Source organism: Prunus mume, linkage group LG1 (genome assembly GCF_029339155.1).
Source record: "Prunus mume cultivar Tortuosa linkage group LG1, ASM2933915v1, whole genome shotgun sequence".
In the NCBI taxonomy this organism is placed as follows: Eukaryota; Viridiplantae; Streptophyta; class Magnoliopsida; order Rosales; family Rosaceae; genus Prunus; species Prunus mume.
This window is the reverse complement of record NC_142698.1, coordinates 18,227,889-18,245,991: the sequence shown is the minus strand read 5'-3', so window position 1 is coordinate 18,245,991 and position 18,103 is coordinate 18,227,889. Positions and strand designations below refer to the sequence as shown.

At 37.1% G+C, this 18,103-nt stretch overlaps 5 protein-coding genes across 7 annotated transcripts; 1 reads left to right on the top strand and 4 right to left on the bottom strand.

Moving 5' to 3' along the window:
- Nucleotides 1-1,660: 1,660 nt before the first annotated feature.
- Nucleotides 1,661-4,939, bottom strand: LOC103344684 (Mitochondrial inner membrane translocase complex, subunit Tim44-related protein). 2 transcript variants are annotated; one of them, XM_008248299.2, is made up of 12 exons: nucleotides 4,781-4,939; nucleotides 4,549-4,589; nucleotides 4,367-4,449; nucleotides 4,154-4,234; nucleotides 3,818-3,900; nucleotides 3,539-3,590; nucleotides 3,102-3,191; nucleotides 2,801-2,869; nucleotides 2,585-2,686; nucleotides 2,297-2,365; nucleotides 2,068-2,124; nucleotides 1,661-1,950 (listed from the first exon to the last, which is right to left on the bottom strand). In XM_008248299.2, the coding sequence occupies exons 1-12, from the start codon at nucleotides 4,852-4,854 to the stop codon at nucleotides 1,864-1,866; spliced, it is 888 nt and encodes a 295-aa protein (XP_008246521.1). In that variant the 5' UTR covers nucleotides 4,855-4,939; the 3' UTR covers nucleotides 1,661-1,863. The 2 variants fall into 2 exon arrangements, with proteins under 2 accessions (XP_008246521.1, XP_088900414.1); XM_089044288.1 differs by lacking the exon at nucleotides 2,801-2,869.
- A 313-nt stretch (nucleotides 4,940-5,252) lies between these two features.
- Nucleotides 5,253-8,841, bottom strand: LOC103344682 (sodium/hydrogen exchanger 1-like). The gene is made up of 14 exons (XM_008248298.3): nucleotides 8,455-8,841; nucleotides 8,244-8,362; nucleotides 7,899-7,996; nucleotides 7,737-7,796; nucleotides 7,589-7,635; nucleotides 7,312-7,506; nucleotides 7,174-7,220; nucleotides 7,030-7,096; nucleotides 6,780-6,880; nucleotides 6,544-6,645; nucleotides 6,264-6,402; nucleotides 6,118-6,180; nucleotides 5,945-6,031; nucleotides 5,253-5,856 (listed from the first exon to the last, which is right to left on the bottom strand). Exons 1-14 carry the CDS (start codon nucleotides 8,626-8,628, stop codon nucleotides 5,524-5,526), a joined length of 1,632 nt encoding a protein of 543 aa, XP_008246520.1. The 5' UTR covers nucleotides 8,629-8,841; the 3' UTR covers nucleotides 5,253-5,523.
- Nucleotides 8,842-10,595: 1,754 nt separating this feature from the next.
- Nucleotides 10,596-13,664, bottom strand: LOC103344681 (tagatose-6-phosphate ketose/aldose isomerase, putative (Mog1/PsbP/DUF1795-like photosystem II reaction center PsbP family protein)). The gene is made up of 7 exons (XM_008248297.3): nucleotides 13,283-13,664; nucleotides 12,702-12,781; nucleotides 12,421-12,481; nucleotides 11,604-11,661; nucleotides 11,317-11,374; nucleotides 11,045-11,117; nucleotides 10,596-10,853 (listed from the first exon to the last, which is right to left on the bottom strand). Exons 1-7 carry the CDS (start codon nucleotides 13,613-13,615, stop codon nucleotides 10,761-10,763), a joined length of 756 nt encoding a protein of 251 aa, XP_008246519.1. The 5' UTR covers nucleotides 13,616-13,664; the 3' UTR covers nucleotides 10,596-10,760.
- Nucleotides 13,665-13,967: 303 nt separating this feature from the next.
- TLP18.3 (thylakoid lumen 18.3 kDa protein) lies at nucleotides 13,968-15,430 on the top strand. The gene is made up of 3 exons (XM_008248296.3): nucleotides 13,968-14,518; nucleotides 14,623-14,815; nucleotides 14,993-15,430. The coding sequence occupies exons 1-3, from the start codon at nucleotides 14,072-14,074 to the stop codon at nucleotides 15,238-15,240; spliced, it is 888 nt and encodes a 295-aa protein (XP_008246518.2). The 5' UTR covers nucleotides 13,968-14,071; the 3' UTR covers nucleotides 15,241-15,430.
- A 62-nt stretch (nucleotides 15,431-15,492) lies between these two features.
- LOC103344679 (GDSL esterase/lipase At1g54790) lies at nucleotides 15,493-18,031 on the bottom strand. Of its 2 annotated transcripts, none has more exons than XM_008248295.2 (5): nucleotides 17,788-18,031; nucleotides 16,775-16,975; nucleotides 16,509-16,675; nucleotides 16,099-16,369; nucleotides 15,493-15,999 (listed from the first exon to the last, which is right to left on the bottom strand). In XM_008248295.2, exons 1-5 carry the CDS (start codon nucleotides 18,008-18,010, stop codon nucleotides 15,731-15,733), a joined length of 1,131 nt encoding a protein of 376 aa, XP_008246517.2. In that variant the 5' UTR covers nucleotides 18,011-18,031; the 3' UTR covers nucleotides 15,493-15,730. The 2 variants fall into 2 exon arrangements, with proteins under 2 accessions (XP_008246517.2, XP_008246516.2); XM_008248294.2 differs by lacking the exon at nucleotides 17,788-18,031 and adding an exon at nucleotides 17,100-17,443.
- Nucleotides 18,032-18,103: the final 72 nt, after the last annotated feature.

The window sequence follows — 18,103 nt, the reverse complement described above, 5'->3', positions numbered from 1 at the left end:
AAATGAGACATTGTGTCAGCTCTACCCTTGGGTTATTGAATTCCGTCCAAGCTTTAGCCAAAGCCTCTACATAGTGGTTTGGAGTATAGCTCCTGGAAAATGAGAAGCTAAGGGTAAAAATACTTGGTAACCTTATTATGCTTAATTTTTTAGCATTGGATATGAGAATATCAACAGATATACACACATACAAATAAATATCAACATGGTTTGGAAGAATATAATGAAAACCTATGTGGCTAAGTATAGAAATTTCATAGGATACTTCTTCCAATTGCAATCGTTTAACTTCGAAGGAAAGACCTGGACCCACCACACCCTGAACCGTTACTAGTTGAACCAACGGTCAAAAGATTGTTTTGGAAATTGATAATCGAGACCTTTATGCATCCAAGATTCAAAATATGATTGATTTCTATATTTGAAAAGCACAAAGTTTAACTAATAAAATGGATAAAGTTGGAAATATAAACAGAAAAATAGTAAAGGAAAACTCATTAGTGCTCTCATTTTTCACCACCAATTTCTTGTCCTCAAAATATGGGAAGATATGAAGTTGGTGATCAGAAGAACGCTCTCTGCTCTATGTGATCCCAAATCTTTAAAAAATGCATCTGGTGCACATCTACATTGAAGAACCCTAATTCGACTCCACTCCATAAACTTCATTTATTGTTTAAATGCTATTATTTCTACAACTACTAGATTTAGAGCCAATCAGGTATCACCGCGTGTAGTGAAACCCTAAGCGTTCTTCTATCACGCAAAGGAACCTAGATTTAATACAAAAAAAATGTGTGAACAGAAGAATAGGGCACCATCGAGATCTCGTACAGATTCTCGATGTGTTTCCCTAAGCAAAAACCCATCCTCTTCAGATCTAAATACAAAAACCTAGAATTAATACAGGAAAAATGTGCGAACAAAAAGATCGGGTAACGGCGCTCACCCCTCTGGACGACATCGTAGAGATCTCGTGAGTGTATCGTCTCCATTGACGGTGGCTTGCAAAGCCGCTTCGTTCTCCTTTGCCATCGAAAAGCCCTAAACCCAAACGATGCTAGTAATTCTCAGGAAGCTAGCATCGTCGTCATAGTTGCGAAAGTTAAAATGAATTCCTAGAAAAAGACAGGCGCACAATTTTCTCTAGCAAATCATAAACTCGGGCCTTGAATTTCTAGAGAGATGTTAACCTTGGGCCTTGATTGTCTGAAAAAACCCTAGCCCCTCGGCCTTGATTGGAAAAGCACAATACATAGTAGAATGAGGCCACGGAGTCGGCCTTATGAATAGCCCAAGGCGGGTCCGGATACTTATAGTACTTTTACCGTGGTGAAAAGACCTTCTTATCCTTGATGTTTTAGACTGAAATGAAGACGTGTCCATTTGTCAAGTGTTTTCTTTCTTAACAAATCAAAAGCAATAATTTTTTTTTCCTTTTAACCAATTATTGTTTACTTTATTAAATGCAAAAGAAATATCGGGTGAAATGTGTACATCAAATTGCCATGTCAGCTATCAAATTTCAATTTGATGTTTTAGATTTGACATTTTCCTTTGGAGAGAGCTGCATGCTCGTCATGCTGCAATGTGAGATCAAATGAGCTCCTTGCAAATTCTTGGAAGGCAAAAGGACAGTTTCTGAAGAATTGCAAAATAATGAAAATAAATAATGGCTAGAATGCTCTAAGTATTATATTCCTGCATGACTCAAGCTAAAAGTTGAATTTAGCAACCAAAAACATAGCTACATACACATAATTAGTACGACAAATTGAGATATGCTCAGTTTACAAAATTGGTTAACAGCATTTATTTCGTCATTAACACGGTACAGTAATCTAATGGTGAATGGTAGTTTGCTTAGAGAGAAATCCTCCCACAAAGACGCCAGAAAGCCTTATCATGGAAGAGAGATTTTTCAAATACCCAGATATCACGGACAAGGACCTACAGAGCGCAGTAAGCATATTAGCATCACAGAAAAGGGGGGAGGGGTAAGTCACAGAACATGAGAAAAAATTTAGTCAGCAACCCCATATTACAAAAGATATTAATGCATTTTACCTCCTTTGATTTATCTCCCGAAACAATGGAACCATTTGAGTCATATGCTTCGAACTTCTGCCAGAGAGAAAAAGGAAAAAGAAGTATTCTCAGTGGATGAAACTTTTGAATTAAAAGCAGTAAGTTATGAACAGATAAAAGCGGTCCTCAGTTCAAGCAGACAGTGAAAGAAAGCACCATTGAAAGGATAACATGATAAAATGAGTCCTGAGTCCAGCCGCCCATATACCTGCTTTGTCAGAAACTCAAGTGTAAGCTGTATGAACACCTTCTCGAGATCGTTCCGATCAACACCAATCTGTAAAAGGGGGGAAAAGGCATTCCATATAAGACACCCGGTGTACTAAAATTTAAGGAAATATTCAATTGTTACAATTTTTCCTTGGTAAAGCATCCTAATTCAATTCTGTAAGAACAGGATGGAGTAACCTTCCTTGGTTAAGCACCCGGTGTAATAATATTTAAGGAAATATTTAGGGAAATATTCAATTTATACTCTAATTAGACAAGCAATTACCAGTCGTGCTCGCAAAGTTCGTATTTTCACAACTGGTTCCACCATTTCCCAGTAGACCTTATTCCATATGGAGTCTCTTTGTTTTATTTCATTCTTTAGTTCCTGTAAACAAAAAGATAATAAATAATGTCTCAGAACCTCAATAGCAATCCCTTTACATCAGAAAAAGCAGCATAACTACAGCAAAAACCGAAACTAAAAAGAACAGAAGCATACAGAAAACATTTTCTCTGTAACTGCTTTCCTTAAAGAATTTTTGTCCCCATTTGCCATTAGAGTATTTATCTGGAGAAGAAGGTGAATAAATTAGCTACAGGAAGAAGATCAGACAGTGCAGCTGAAAGAGGCAAGAGAAAATTGAAAGGCCAAAAAAAAAACAGCTAGACTAGAACATAAGAAATTTTCATTTAAATTGGAAGTAAGAGTTAAAAGGGCACTACACTATTACAACTATTTATAAAATACAGAATGCATAAAACCTAGAGAGAAGAAACTACGTAGGAAAAGACAAAGATACCTCCTTATATAACTGTATTGCTTCTTTGTAGAATAAATTCTTTGAATAGCCCTTCTTTCTTAATTTAGTAATGGCATATGCACTTTTGAGCTGAAAATTGGAAAAACAGAAATATCTCAAACATAGATGTTGAATATTATGCCTTAATTGACTGAATTATAAATATATAAACGTCTGCATTCTAAATTTAAAATGAGTTACATTCCTCTAACACCAAGGCAACATAAATAAATTACAGCGGATGGCATCAGATAGCCATCCTAGTAGTAGTCTATGCATCAAACCAAAACATAAAAAGGAGTGGAATTTAGAATCAAAATATGGGGGACGGAGGACAGAAATGAAAGAACAGAAGAAAGAAGCTTCAACAGATTAACCAATGGCTTGAATCAATAAAACAAGATAGTTCTGTTTAAGCTGAATCTCTGAATCTTCACCTCTAAAACTATATCTTCTTTTGTTCTTCTCCACCCACTTCTGGTGAACCATCTGATACATAAAACATCAGATTGTTCATATACAAGGACAGGATATTATAGAACAAAAATATAAGTAATCAAGTCTTAACAGTTGTCCAGGGAAACTGAATCTGGGAGAGTTTCAATGATTACTAGTGAGTGACTCTTGTTAGAGTACTAGAGTTCCATCAGTATGCAGGCCTACTCTAATTACCACAATCTACAAGATCAATAAAATTCACTTTTGAAGTAACTAACCTCTTGAGAAATGAGATTTTTTCACGAGTTGTATAAGGCTCGTAGATAAACCCTGGACTCAACATGGCAACTTTAAGAGCTCCCTGCACATATCATAAGGCAACCACACATGGTATTATGGTTTGTCTTGCATACGAGCAGACTAAGAAAATTAGAATTCCATGGGCTGTTTTTTTATGAGCACAAGATGACAGATACAACTCTAACCTGTAAAAATGGATACTTCAGTAAAGCAGAAATGGAATATATTAACAAGAAGCAAAGCACTAACCACCAGCCACATAAACTGAACCGGAACAGTTACAGTATGAACAGTTGAGCAAAAAGATAGCATACCATTTGTCTTGCTTGTGCAGGGGCTTTTACTTGTGTTGATAGCAACCTTGTGTCATTCAAGAAGATGGGTAACTCAACAGCCTAAATTCAAAATAAAGAAATAATAAAAAGGGAGCTCAATGAATTGCAACATTTACCAAGGGTTATAGATACATAATAAAAAAAATGAGCATGGGCATCCAACTGATTCAAGTTATAATTTTAGAAACTCACCATTGCAGACCGCAATGTGATAGAACTTCCGAGGGTCCAAGGAAGGGCTCCATGGCCCTTGTTCCGGCAATAAAGTTCAGGGACTGATGACAAAGAGAAGTATCTCAATTGCTAAAGAATTTAACGCAAACCCAATAAAGTAATGAGAAATTACTTCATGAATGCCTCTTGCAGAAATTTACCAGTTGAAATACCACTTGCATAGCTTCTTGAGCTTCCAAGCCTGAAAAGTTTTTAAAAATACCATATTTTAAAACTGGTTTTGCCGCATAAATACCAATTTCATTAATCAAAAGAAGCATTTTCAATTCCCCTCCATTTTGCTTCCATTGTGTCATCTCAAGCTTTGAACAAAAAGTAAAATTTTCAATTCTCAGAGACCAAGCAGGGCATTAACCGATCATTTCTACTCACAGATGGGACGATTCTGAAATCTGAGCCGTACGATGGAGAGCTCGAATCTGGTGTACGCTTCTGAAAGCCATCATTAATCACAAATCTTCGAAACCCCAATTTGAGTTTCTATCAACAACATGGAGATCGACAATAGAGAGAGAGAGAGAGAGAGAGAGAGGTTTTGTGTTTTCATTAATAGGGTTTAAGGAGGAATTATACGGTGCTTCGCAGTGTACCAATATCATGGGTTGATCCCTTTTTCCCTTTTCAATAAATAAATAAAATTTTAAAATAAAGATTATTCTTTTTTTTTTTTTACAGAGGAAATGAGTAAACTCCAATTTTTATTTTTATTTTTCAAATGAAGTTATATCTTATTTCTCATCATTTTTATTTATTTATTTATTTATTTCACTTAGAAAACATCATTAAGTCATTGGGCACCTCTGAGAAATTGGAGATAGTTTTGCTTCATCATACAATATGCTCATTTGCAACAGGCACAAGGAAGTTCAAGCACTTATATTGTGAGTAAATTGACTATAATACAATTTGAAAACTATTGGCATTTCTATTTCCAAATTTAAGAAAGAAAGGGGAGGAAACTTTGCTCAAATGTTCTAACTACAGCACCAGCCCCACTCTCTCACTTTACATACAGACAAGAACAACAAGCTCCTAATAAGTTTATTTGTGCATCAAAAAAATCAAAAAATAATTAGAATAATTACTTTTACTGTATATTTATTTAGCCTTTGATTTCAAGGAGTATGTTCTCCAGCTTCTGCTGCACCACTTGGTGAACCAGGAACAAATGGAACAAAACCCCGTCCACCGAACACCGGTCTCATGAACTTGTCATCAAATTTTCTCCACAAGTAGTGAGCAGTCGAAGTTGGATGAGTCATCAGCAGCCTTAAGCTACTTCCCTTTCTGGCTGGCTGGCTGTTGCCTTCCCCACTTGGCTCGCCTGGTTCCAGGAACAGTAACCTTAAGTCTTCTAGACTTGGGATATCAGTTGCATCTGAAGTGTTTGGTTTTGCATGTTGAAACAGCAGAGCTGAGATTAATGGCTTTGTTATGGAGCCAAAGACCTGTTTGGATTGCCAAAACCAATTTCAGTGACCAAGCACAAAATGGAGCTTGGTGCAATATAAGTAACAGAGACAGAAGCAGGCATACCACTGTGCTGAATAGAACAACAATTATGGTACTGGTGATCATCAAGGAACTATCTCTTGTCGAAGTCGAACCGGTGCTGTCTGTAAACTGCATTAGTAGATTGTGGAAGTCAGAACTTGAGAAGAACCCAAATACATCTTGATATGTTAGGACTTGAAACATCATCAACTTACTTGGCTGTATGACAAAGCAATAGTGACTGCACCTCTCATTAGGCCTGCCCACCACATAATAAACTGGCATTTTCAAAAGAGTCAGTCAATTTGGAAGAGCAGTTGAATAACAATTACCCAAGCGCTTAGGTGCTTCAGATTAGTACCTGGTTACGGAACTCGATTTTCGTACCATCTCTTTTCTTAAAACAATTTGTAATGTTTGCAATTGGGAAAACAAATGCTGCCCTTCCGATTAATACGAGTGCAAACAACAGTGAACTGACACCAATTGAAGTTCCTGGACTGAACCAAAGAGAATGTTACAAGTCAGGCATAACATGTTTCAACATTAAAATTGAATTTTGCAACTTTTTACCTAAATTCATATACAAATCTGCCTATCAACTACAAGCTCTGGAGTGTGAAAGAGAATAGTAAGGTTACCTTGCTTTGCTGGCTTTCCATTTGTCAATGTCCAAGGCATCCATACCAACATAAAGGAATATAAAGGTTTCTGCAATGAATGACATTGTTGCAAATGCATGTCTGAAATAATCAAACAATACAAGATTACGATATATATCGAGTTCCTTTCGTTCTCATACTAATGTTGTAATTTACAACCAGCCATCTTTGGACTCCTCAGTCAGAAGGAAATCAAAAGAGGATTCTGTTCTTACTTGGTTGTTATCCTTGAGCTTTCTGTAACGTTGTGCCATGTGTAGTGGGACATAACTATGCCACAGAAGAAAACGGTCAAAATTCCACTGAGACCCAAAAGCTGCAAAAGAACAAATTTGTTAATATTGAGATCACAACGTATCCAGTTAAACATTACATACTACAGAGATCTCAATATTTTCAGAAAAGAGGAAAAGAAAACAAGACTAGTACTTGAGTAATTCATATTGAGATTCTTTGTTTAGCTACCTCAGCCAACATGTATGACAAATAAGCCATAAGCATCATGAGGGCACATTCACGATCTGTAGAATGTCTGTTGGAAAGAGAATCACAATTTCAGGGAAATTGGTAGAAGCAAGTTTCACAAGAATTTGAAGTGTTTGCTCATACCTTCCAAAGTAAAGTGTTTTTATGATATAAGCGCTAAGTAGGCCCGCCTGAAACATTGTAACAAAAGAAAGTGAGAACATAGATGCCAATAAACTAATGATTCTGTGCAGTAACTAAAACAACCAGCAACCAACTTACTGCTATACCAAGAGCAGTACTGGTGAAGAAGAGGTAAAGAAAAGTCCCCAACAATTTCAAGGCTGTAAGACCATCGATGTCACTAACGTCTAGCGATTGTACTGCATTGAAAATCACAATGGAGGTAGCATCATTCACTACTCCCTCCCCGAAAACGACACTGTAAAGAAAGGGCGTCTCATCTTGATTAAGAACCTTTAACATGAGAAGAAGATGAGGCGTCAAAGTTAGACATCAGTTCAAGAAACATGTGTTTGCAATGAGACTATAAAATTACCTGCAATGTACAAACTGAATCAGTTGCTGACAATATGGCACCAATAGCTGCACACAAAGGAACCAGTAAGCACAAAATGATCACTATAGAGCCATGAACAGAGACATTTAATATCAAGACAATGATTCAGAGGGAGATTTTTACTCACCTAAGAAATCTTGAAGGGTCAGAGTTGTGAAACCAAATCTTTTGAAAAGTAAATAGGCGCCTACACAGTTTTCCAAAAGGAGCAAAGGAGGAGTTAGTGTTCAAATATATTGTCAGTATATAAATGTATAGTGGAAGTGGAGGAGAGATTGCAAGTCTTTACCTAATGATATGAGGCAGAAAGAAATTACTGTACCAACTATTCCAAATAACAAAATTGTGGTGAAGTTCTTGAAAAATTGCTTTTTCTTGACCTGGAAACTGAAGAACGATCAAAATAAGAGATCCAAAACCGATTTGGGTGAAGAAACTAGGTATCAAGCATGTCCACATGTGACAAGTTTCAAGCTTCGCAGTCAAAATACAATATTCAAGATCTGAAATTTATCTTCACCAAAGAAATTTCAAACCCCACATTAAAATCTATGTTGCTTCATTGAGCATTGCAGAGGACTGGAGCCTTGAAACTGAAATACTGGAATTGCATAGAATTGAGATTTCTTCATACCCAGCGTTGAAAATGATTGGGGGAAGTAGATAGAGGAAGAACAAGTCTTCACTAAAGATCAGAATACGCGAACTCTGGAACTTGGTCACCAGCAACACCACAAGCCCAGCAACCAAACCCTGTTTCCAACAACACGCACAACACACAAATATATATATAAAATTGCATAGAAAAACTATGTGACATAAACAAAGGGTACAAATTTACATACCAAAAAAAGGGCAGTGATGGATTCATTGGCCCATCGGTTCTCTTCCAACAAATGACCAATTATGATGCAAGCGCAGAGGAGGGTGAAGAACACACATAGTGCAATAACAGTGCTGGTGCTGAAAATGGAATCTTGCAGTGGCAACTGAGACTGTATGGATTCAAGAGCTGCCATTTTTTGGTTTCTTTTGCAGCTGAATTGGTGGGCATTCACCTGGTCGGTTCTGAGAGTTGGAGAGAATATGGTAGGAGAAAGAGAGTTTGGACCATGAAAAGAAGAATGATACAACTTTGAGGCTTGTGTTGTGTAGCTGGTTTTGGCTTCGAATTTAAGACCAGGAGTGGACCAGAAAAAAAATGGAGGGAAGAATGGTAGTTGATGATGGGGTTTGGATCGTCTGCAATGAAATCTATTTTCAGCTGCTGCAGTTTGTCAAGTGGCACTACTTGTTGGCTTGTCATTCTTTGTTCTGGTTTCTCTTTCTTCCCCTCATTGGCTTATTGGATGGGATCAGTTTTGAGTTTTAAGATGGGGATTTCTTAAGAAAGCTGTCCTGTTGAAAAGGGCAATTAATGATTCACATATGAGTTGGTGTGCCCATTTAGTTGGAGACTAATTAATCTTCATAGTATTGTATGTTATTAAGGAGAAGTTTGGCAGCTTTTTTTTCTTTTCTTCTTCCTGTATTTAAGTAAAAAGAGCTAAAACGGGAAACGATTGTTAGACTATTTGGTCAGAATAGTGGGTCTGTGCTCAATATCCAAATTTGAGTCTCCCTCTCTTTAAATTATGTGTCACAACTAAACACCAAACCTCACTCAGCCACTCACACACACAGAAACAAAGAAAACCAAAAAGATAGGAGGACTTGCGTATGTTTGATATGATTGAGCATCAAAACTCTAAAGCCTCTTGACCCAAAAACAAAAAACAAAAAAAAACTCTAAAGCCTCCTCATCAGTTGAGCTCCACACAGATGGACAAACGTGGCTCTTGACACGTTCACGTTCCAATCAATTCAAACCTTTGATTAGATCTATCTCTATTTATTTATTTTTTTTTAATTTCTTTGGGCACTAAAAGCCTTCTACGGCTGAGTCTGGGGGTGATGAATGGATATATATATTGTCAAAGTCTTTGTAGGCCCACCATGGAACCATTGAGTTGGGGTCATTTTCCAGATGATTAATTATTATTGTTGTTATTGTAGTATGACTATCGAGTTAGAAGAACCCAGTGAAATCAAATCACATGTGATATGAAGTTACCATCAATTGACTTGTAATATGCTTCTTCATCTAATTAAGTGGTTCTGGTTGGTTTGGTTAATATATACTTAACTCTCCTTTTCTTTTTGGTCCAAGTTCAATTATATTAATTTCATTCTAATACATAAAGTTGATGATGATTGATTGATTGATAAGTAAAAGACGTAATGAACAAGCATGATTAACTTGATCAACGTATCGAGTTTAAATTATCGTTTTTACTAAAAAAACAGTTGGTATTTGTTTGTTTGTTTTTTCCATTTATAATGGGACAAGGGAAATGAAATCATTCAGATTTATTTAAATAATCTCAAACCATGGAAATCATATCAAGTCAAGATCTAATTATACCTCAGATTTTCTTAGATCAAATAATAATTTTCGGATTTGAGGTGAGGGAAGGAGCGAAGGAAGATGCTCTACAAAGTAGAAAATAAAACACTTGTTAATGATGAGCTCGATCGAACATGGCCAGGCCACCATATCTGTATTACAATCTGGAATTAAGGATTTAAGTTACTAGTGCGAGGGCGACGGACCACATGCAAGGTTTTTACTAGTGCACATGGGGCTTATTTTGGATGTGATGTGAAATTTGAAAATGATATATTTCCATGACTTCTTCTCTATAACCCTTTTAATTTTAAATAGGTATTAAATTAAATAATTCCAGCATTTTCTTTTTGAATTGGTCAGCCCTAGTTTAAGCATCGGTCTCTTCAATTTCAACATCAAATTTGAGGAATTGATCAGCCCATTAAGCTAAAAAGATTTCGCAAACCCAAACCTCGACCAGTTCAAAACTCAAATGAGCCTCCATGACTTAAAGTCCAAAACGCATGCCTCACAGAACAAAACGCAGCTTAGGCTTAATAAAAGAGCAAAGGGCCAATGGGTAAATATATTCTCAAAAGAATTTAAATGAGGTTAGTTCAAGAACGTTGGAAATTAGAAGGTGCTCCTCGTCAAATCTCAAAATTTTAAGCTGCTGTGCAATGCAAGCCGCCGCCTTTCAAGTTCAGCCTCCTTAAAAATACACTATAGAACAGTCATGGATATGGCAGCAGACCGAAGCTTCACGCCGTCATCGTTCCACTTCGACTGCGGGGCAGTTGCTCCAGCAATGTATGTCTGTAACAGAACAAAGAAGAGACAAAGATTGAACTTATCCAACATAAACATAGAAACCACTTGCATGAATGATTCTATGACATGGGACATTTGATAAAGAATCTTTGCTATGCAAGTCTGGTATATATGTTCATCCATGATTCTTGACAAGAAACAAGCAAGCAGTGTTTTAGCAGTATGTGTTGACAAACCTTTCCACCGTTAACAGCAGCTACAAGTGCTGCATGCTGTTCTTGTATACCAAACTCGTAGAAATAGTAAGTCCTGAAATGTGTCACGGCATTGGGACAACATGTGTCAGGAAAGATTTTGAAAATCCTATTTGCAAAAGCGGCCAAAAAGAAGTTATGCTTGCTTCCATATGATGTTCCAACAGCTATAATTTTACAAGTAGAAGGGTGTATATAGCATAACAAGCATGGCTACTTTCTTGAGAGAGAAAAGAAAGAGATATTGAACTTACCTGAAACCTTCTTCTTCCTTTATCTTTATAGTTCGAGCAGAGTATACAGTTGATCCAACTGCAATTTCAGAATTATTAGGATTAAGAATGAATACCATATATAACTGGAGGAGATACGGAGATACGCAAACCAGAGGCCCATGCACATTCCATATATGAGTTGTCAGGACAAAGAGAATATATATCTAGTCTAGATCAATGCTTACAGAAAATTAAAGTTATATATTGAAGTTTTTGGTTTACAGAATCAGAGAGGCGGAGAAAATAGAAATCATGCGACAATATACCTGGAATGAAGATTTTTGCTGCCTCCTTCAAGGAACCTAAATCTGTTATGTCTTTGGCCTGTCCAAGTTAGCATATATTAGATAAACTGTACATTAGTATTTATCAAGCAGTTTAGAAAGAGTACATAACAGAATCACCTAATATGGGTTCATACACGATATAATGGAAGTTGTTATGCTTCTAAAACCTGATCAGCCATGAATAAGATGGTTACTTCACTCTAAGATATCTATATATTACAATGCTTATGTCTTAAGAAGCCAAAACGTCTGAAGGGTTGACAGGGAACCAAAGGCAAGAATTACAACAGAACATTTCTGATAAGTGCATATTTTATAAATGCAAGAGTCATGTCACCCATGATACAAGAGCTGAAGAGAGAGAGGGGAGAAAGAAAGCTAATTATAAAACATAACTATCAACCAAATTCATGCATCTAATGAGAAGGTCGGATGACAAAAGCTCAGTGAAAAACCACTCTAAGAGGAGCTAAAGCATGTCAAATATAACCACAGAAGCTCAACACCTCCAGATTCCATCATTCTCCTCACACAAAGAACAGAAAACATAACAGTAAGCCTATGCAATAAAACCATCAAACATTCCATTTGGCCAACCACCACCTCAATCAACATAGTGGTTATAAACCAAAAATTTCAAGAGAGAATGAGAAAAAGGCACAATATCCACTAAACTAACGCGGTATTGTTGTTAATTCACGTGTGTGCACACACATGTGCTATAATATAGCTAATAGTAAATAAGAATAGGAGTAGGACAAATTATATTAAAAAGTCCATGATTGTCACTACAAACCTCTAAAAAGGTTATCTTGAGTGAATTGGATGGGCGAATAACAACACTCACAACCTCATATCTGCATCAACCAATAACAAGAAGAAAAACACAATAAATACTAAAACTAATAAGAATCACTGGAAAGCATCCAAAAACAAAATTATTTGTTAGCACGTTCTGTATTGTTAGTTTGCTTCACGTAAATATAAAAGAGCTTCGAAGATGTAAATTTAAACCATGATGAGGCGAACAAGTTATAAAAAACTTTCAAGAGTAGGGAACTTATGAAAATAGCATACCCATCAGGAGATGCAAAACGTGCGGCAAAGGTCTTGGGCTTTACCTTATCTCCATAAAGGGACAATCCAGTATTGTAATCCTAGAGTTTAAACATATAAGCAGCCAATTAGAAAATCGTGAATGAGAGGAAGGCAATAATGTAGCAACCCAAAAGCGAACAAGAGTAGGTCAATAATGAGAGAAAGGCAGTAGATTTACATTCACCAAAAACAAAACAAAAAAAGCATTAGATTTACCAATTATGAACCTTAAGTACATAGAGAAATGAAAGCTTCCCTTATGTGCATTCCCAATTAAAATTGACAATGAAGGATAAAGCCCCTAACAATTAATGCGATAATTTCTTTCATGGTAGAACATCTTAGCAGACAATTACAACGATAACACTGATATATTTCATTCTATAGCAATAAAATAAGTTTATAGTCAAACATCTCTCTCTAGTCCAAAATTAAGCATAACAAATGGATGCCAAAACGTATCCAACTTGGAACCATTCACTTAGTAATCAAAACATATACTAGAACTTATAAGGAACAAAACAATTTTTACACAATACGTGTGCTTTAAGGTCATGTACCTCAGGCTCCGAAACATCCTGAAACTGAGGGGGGACCCTAATGGCAAACCCATCACCGAAGAACTGGAACCAAGATTTCGTGTTAGCGATGCCGGAAAGGGATGGTCTTGGAGGCGCTGAAGCTTCTGGTGAAGAATGGGCAACTGGGTATTGCTGAGGGGTCAAGGAAATGAGAAAAAGGGAAGTGCTTTTGAGGATGAAGCGTCTTTTGGAGGTGGTAGAGTCGGTGAGAGCGATCGTAGGCTGTGGTGGAGTGAGTTTTGGGGCGGTCGGTTTAGGGTTTTTGGGAGGAATTGGTGGGTGGGGAGGGAGGGAGAGTAGAAGAATGGCCATGTGAGAATGAGGATGGCATTCATGGCTGTTGAAAATTTGGAGGGAGATAATGTGGGGACATGACCTGGGGTTTTTGTATGTCAGGATTGGGAAAGTTGGCTTTAGGTATTTGGATCAATGGAAAGGGTAGTTTTGGTTATTTGAACTAAAAATGGTCAAAAAGTTAGAGGCTTTCCCACTGATGTGGCACAAAAAGTTACACACTTGGCTCATTTCATTTGGAAAGTCCAATTTTCTCCTTTCTTTTTATCAAGAATATCAACCAAAATGGTGATGTGTTCACCAGGAGCCTTTGAAACAAACAGAGCCTATACGTTATCCACATTCAAATTCAGCCAACCAATCCAAAACAAAAGAAATCCAAACCACCCAAAAAACAGAAGGAAAAAAAATATGTAGAGAATCACTCATTTTTCCCTCTCACTGTTTCGCCATTCTAAATTCTATTTGTTCACCATGGAAACCATTCTTTCTTCTCCCTCACTCTCTCCTCTCTTCAACCCAAAACCTTCTTCTCCTAAGACGCTTTTGTCCCCCTCTCTCCAACCCAATTCAAAGTCCCTCCTCCTCACAAAACCTATCACCTCAAGCCTCAAAAAGCAATCTGTTCCATCACTCAAAACATCTTTGCCAATACCCAAGGACTGGTTCTCATATGCCCAGCAAGGACTAGCAGCTCTTGCACTGTCTTTAGCACTAAACTTTTGCCCACTCTTGCCTAGTGGCAATGCACTAGCATCTGAGTTTGATGTTCTTAATGAGGGACCACCCAAAGATTCCTATGTTGTTGATGATGCAGGCGTGCTAAGCCGGGTGACTAAGTCGGATATAAAGAGGTTGATGTCGGAATTGGAATATAAGAAGAACTTCCACATCAATTTCATCACTGTTAGAAAGCTCACTGTAAGTTGTTTCAGTTTTTTTTTATTTTAAATATTGTGTTTTATGAATTTTGAGTTTTCTGGGGTACCCTTTTGAGTTTTGATGATGATATGATTTGGTTGCAGAGCAAAGCTGATGCTTTTGAGTATGCTGACCAAGTTTTGGAGCGCTGGTACCCTTCTGTTGAAGAGGGCAACAATAAGGGCATTGTGGTGCTTGTCACCAGTCAAAAAGAAGGAGCAATCACTGGTGGCCCTGCATTTGTCCAAGCTGTTGGAGAAACTATCCTTGATGCAACTGTATCAGAGAACCTTCCTGGTAACCATGCCTTTACTTTTCAATGTTTTCATTCTTCAAGCAACTTTCTTTTTTTGGGTTGCTACTATTTCTTGTTTCAAGCAATGAATTTTATTGTATATGCCACACACACACTACAGTTCTAGTTTCTAAGACTTTGCAGCTAAGTTGATGAGCTTATTGGATGTGTGATTGCAGTCTTGGCTACAGAAGAAAAGTACAATGAAGCTATTTTCAGCAGTGCCAAACGGCTAGTTGCTGCCATTGATGGGCTTCCAGACCCCGGCGGCCCCAAGCTTAATGAAAACAAACGCGAATCCAATTTCAAAACCAAGGAGGAGACGGACGAAAAGCGTGGACAGTTCTCTCTTGTAGTTGGAGGATTGCTGGTGATTGCCTTTGTTGTTCCTATGGCGCAATACTATGCTTATGTCTCAAGGAAGTAAGGGTGGAATTTGCTCAGTTAGATTTGTCTTTCAAATGTTTCCCATAAATTTCGAAACAACATGTATAACATGCAGTTATACAAATGATCATTTTAAAATGGTTGTTGAGAGACTTGCAATCAGAGGGGATCCTTGGTCTTGTTGATATTTGTAAAAATTTATAATGGAATTAAGTTGTACCTATGACTAACTTAAGGTGTCAGCATTATTTTACTTTCAATCGAGATTAAGACTTGCATGCTTGAAGGGGAGTTTTTAAACTTAAGTATGCTCTTCATTATTAATGAATAAGATTAATTTTCACCAGGAGAACACACTCAGTTTTTACAGTCTTCATCCAATAACGAATGATGTAATGAAATTGCTGTTCTACTGGCTTCTGTGCACTTCAAATACATTTGTGAGAACATAGGTTTGCAGTTACATTAATGGCTTAGCATTAGAGTTTTCAGGCAAATGTTAATATGTATAAGAATAACATATTGGGACTTCAGAACTTGAGCTTCAGAAGGAAAGGCATTTTGTCTGAGAAAGGCGGATCAGAATATTTTCCGGTGAGTATCTTTGATGAGACAAACTGATTTGCAGCCTCTGTGTAATGAATTCCATCCCAACTAACATAGTCAGTACTATCACTGCATCCTTTGGCTGTGACAGAGGTTCCATTCAAGGTCTTTGTTTGTCCACAGGTAATCTGACTGTCATAGTTCAACGGCGGACCTCCATACCCACAGCAAGCCATAATAGATTGTTCAAATCCTGCAGATTATAAATCATAAAAACCAAATATGAGATTATTAAAGCAGAAACGTTGCCAATCAAGATATGAACAACTCAAAGGTGTTGAGATGTGCTAACCATATCGGGAATAATTTGAAATGAGTTCATATTTTATCGAAAAGATATCAACATATACGACATTTGCATCCGCATATTGGCCTTGCAACTTTTTAGTGAGGGCATGAAGCTGCAGGTTGAAAAGTTTTGCAGCTTCGTTGTGGGAGCTGACACATCCTCGTTCATCAAGCCTTGATGGATCAGTTCCAAACTTGGCAACATTCTGAGTCAAGCATCCGAGAGGACCTGTGTTGTGTATCCAAAAGTTCCTACCCCCTTGATCATATAGTTTCTGAAAAATAGAAAAGAAAGAACCCACAATAAGAAAACAAAGAATGAGAGTTTGGTGTCATTTTTATCCAATACAAGTTTGTGCTGCTGATAATTTAAACTGAAAGTATCAATCAGCCTTGTTGTGTTACTGAACTGACCTTTAGTCCTGTTTCAAATTCTACCAAAATTGTTGGAATTGAAGCAAGAATCTGATCCAATGTTTTAGAGTAAAATGCACCAGCAAGATCATTTTGGCCTATATCGAACATGTAAAGCCCCTTCGAAAAGAAATCTTCTGTAGGCAGATACTTGCTAAAGTTCTTACCTAGATAACCAAAAAGAAAGAAATAGTTGGATATCTTGTCTAATATTCATATGTTTCTTTCACTTAAAGATCAAGTTTTAAGAAGATTCGAGAACAGACCTTTAGCTAGCAATTCAAGAACCCTGGCTTTGAATCTAAGAAACTGATTGACCTGGATCCCAAATGAAAATGGGCAGATGGATGTTGCAGTTGCTGGAAGTATAGTTGACCCAGCAGCGGCAAAATTGCACCCTTTTTTGAAACTTGGCAAGCCAACTGAATCCAAATAGGCATTTAGAAATGGAAGCTCCATTGCATTCACTGCAAACATTATACTCGAGACATAAGGACAAATTCAAATGTATGTATCTATATATATATATATATATATATATGAATTAAATGCAGCAGAACAAAGATTAGAGGAACAAAATTGAAAAATTACTAAGAAAATCAACGATGAGACGGCCATCAGAGTATCTCCCAGATGGGTTTTTGAAATAAATCTGTCCATTAGGAGAGACAAGGGTTTCAATGCCAGCAGAAACAAGATTGCCAGTGTCAGAATTTGAATCACCGAAGTTGAAAACAGCAGGGTGGTCGAAGTGAATGGATTTGGCAAGAGGTAAAGAGATAGAAATCAGGGTGAGAATTTGGAGAATACGGGTCTTGGTAGCCATGGAGATTGGAAAGTGAAACAGAGGTTAACAACTTCTTAAGCCTATAGCTTTTCACTTGTATATGCAAACAACAGCAAAATATATACTTTATGAAACCTTTCATGAAAAGTTTTTGTTTGGTGAGAAGTGGGGCTCATCTGTAAGTTGTTGGTTTGCTTTCACATCTGGAAACCCAAAGGCCCCAAGACGGAAGTGTTTCTTGGTCAGTTGCAATATATTCATATACTATAAATGTATTCATGTATGCCAAGATTTGGATACCATTCTAAATGTATTATATTCAATTATTTAAACATATTGAATATAACATTTTCTAGTATTATTGTTCAATCAAAATCATTTCTTTCAAATATCCCCGTCCGAATGGAAATATTTTTTTACGTAAAAAGATATGACCACAGGATAATTAGACAAATTATGTGAAGTTTTGAACAGCAAATGTGAGAAGTTTACTGAGAAAATCTATCATGAGGCGGCCATCAGAAAACCTTCCAGATGGAGTTTTGAAGTAAGTCTGTCCATAAGGCTGGAAACCAAGGCCAGCAGCAAGCTCACCAGTGTCAGAGTTTGAATCACCGAAGTTGAAAACGGCAGGGTAGTAGAACTTTGGCTTTGAAATAGGTAGAAAAATGGAAAGTAAGGAGAAAATTTGGAGGATGGCATTCTTGGTAGCCATGGATATGAAAGCTTAATCTTCACGGATGCGTTATGTAGCAACCACCGAATATCATGTGTCACATGGTGCCAAGTTTGAAAGTACTTATATGGG

Excerpts from the sequence above, each read along its gene's own strand:
- LOC103344679 (XM_008248294.2), bottom strand. The coding sequence starts at position 17,334 with ATGGCTACCAAGACCCGTATTCTCCAAATTCTCACCCTGATTTCTATC. Across the intron at positions 16,676-16,774 it reads TCTTGAATTGCTAGCTAAAG|GTAAGAACTTTAGCAAGTAT; the intron begins GTCTGTTCTCGA and ends TTGGTTATCTAG. Across the intron at positions 16,000-16,098 it reads TTCAAATTATTCCCGATATG|GATTTGAACAATCTATTATG; the intron begins GTTAGCACATCT and ends TATAATCTGCAG.
- LOC103344684 (XM_008248299.2), bottom strand. The coding sequence starts at position 4,854 with ATGATGGCTTTCAGAAGCGTACACCAGATTCGAGCTCTCCATCGTACG. Across the intron at positions 4,590-4,780 it reads ATTTCAGAATCGTCCCATCT|GCTTGGAAGCTCAAGAAGCT; the intron begins GTGAGTAGAAAT and ends AAAACTTTTCAG. Across the intron at positions 2,125-2,296 it reads TTGAGTTTCTGACAAAGCAG|AAGTTCGAAGCATATGACTC; the intron begins GTATATGGGCGG and ends TCTCTCTGGCAG.
- TLP18.3 (XM_008248296.3), top strand. The coding sequence starts at position 14,072 with ATGGAAACCATTCTTTCTTCTCCCTCACTCTCTCCTCTCTTCAACCCA. Across the intron at positions 14,519-14,622 it reads TCACTGTTAGAAAGCTCACT|AGCAAAGCTGATGCTTTTGA; the intron begins GTAAGTTGTTTC and ends ATTTGGTTGCAG. Across the intron at positions 14,816-14,992 it reads TGTATCAGAGAACCTTCCTG|TCTTGGCTACAGAAGAAAAG; the intron begins GTAACCATGCCT and ends GTGTGATTGCAG.
- LOC103344681 (XM_008248297.3), bottom strand. The coding sequence starts at position 13,615 with ATGGCCATTCTTCTACTCTCCCTCCCTCCCCACCCACCAATTCCTCCC. Across the intron at positions 11,118-11,316 it reads AAGGAAGAAGAAGGTTTCAG|GACTTACTATTTCTACGAGT; the intron begins GTAAGTTCAATA and ends GACACATTTCAG. Across the intron at positions 10,854-11,044 it reads CTGCTGTTAACGGTGGAAAG|ACATACATTGCTGGAGCAAC; the intron begins GTTTGTCAACAC and ends GTTCTGTTACAG.
- LOC103344682 (XM_008248298.3), bottom strand. The coding sequence starts at position 8,628 with ATGGCAGCTCTTGAATCCATACAGTCTCAGTTGCCACTGCAAGATTCC. Across the intron at positions 6,403-6,543 it reads TGGAAAGCCAGCAAAGCAAG|TCCAGGAACTTCAATTGGTG; the intron begins GTAACCTTACTA and ends TCTTTGGTTCAG. Across the intron at positions 6,032-6,117 it reads TTGCTTTGTCATACAGCCAA|TTTACAGACAGCACCGGTTC; the intron begins GTAAGTTGATGA and ends CTACTAATGCAG.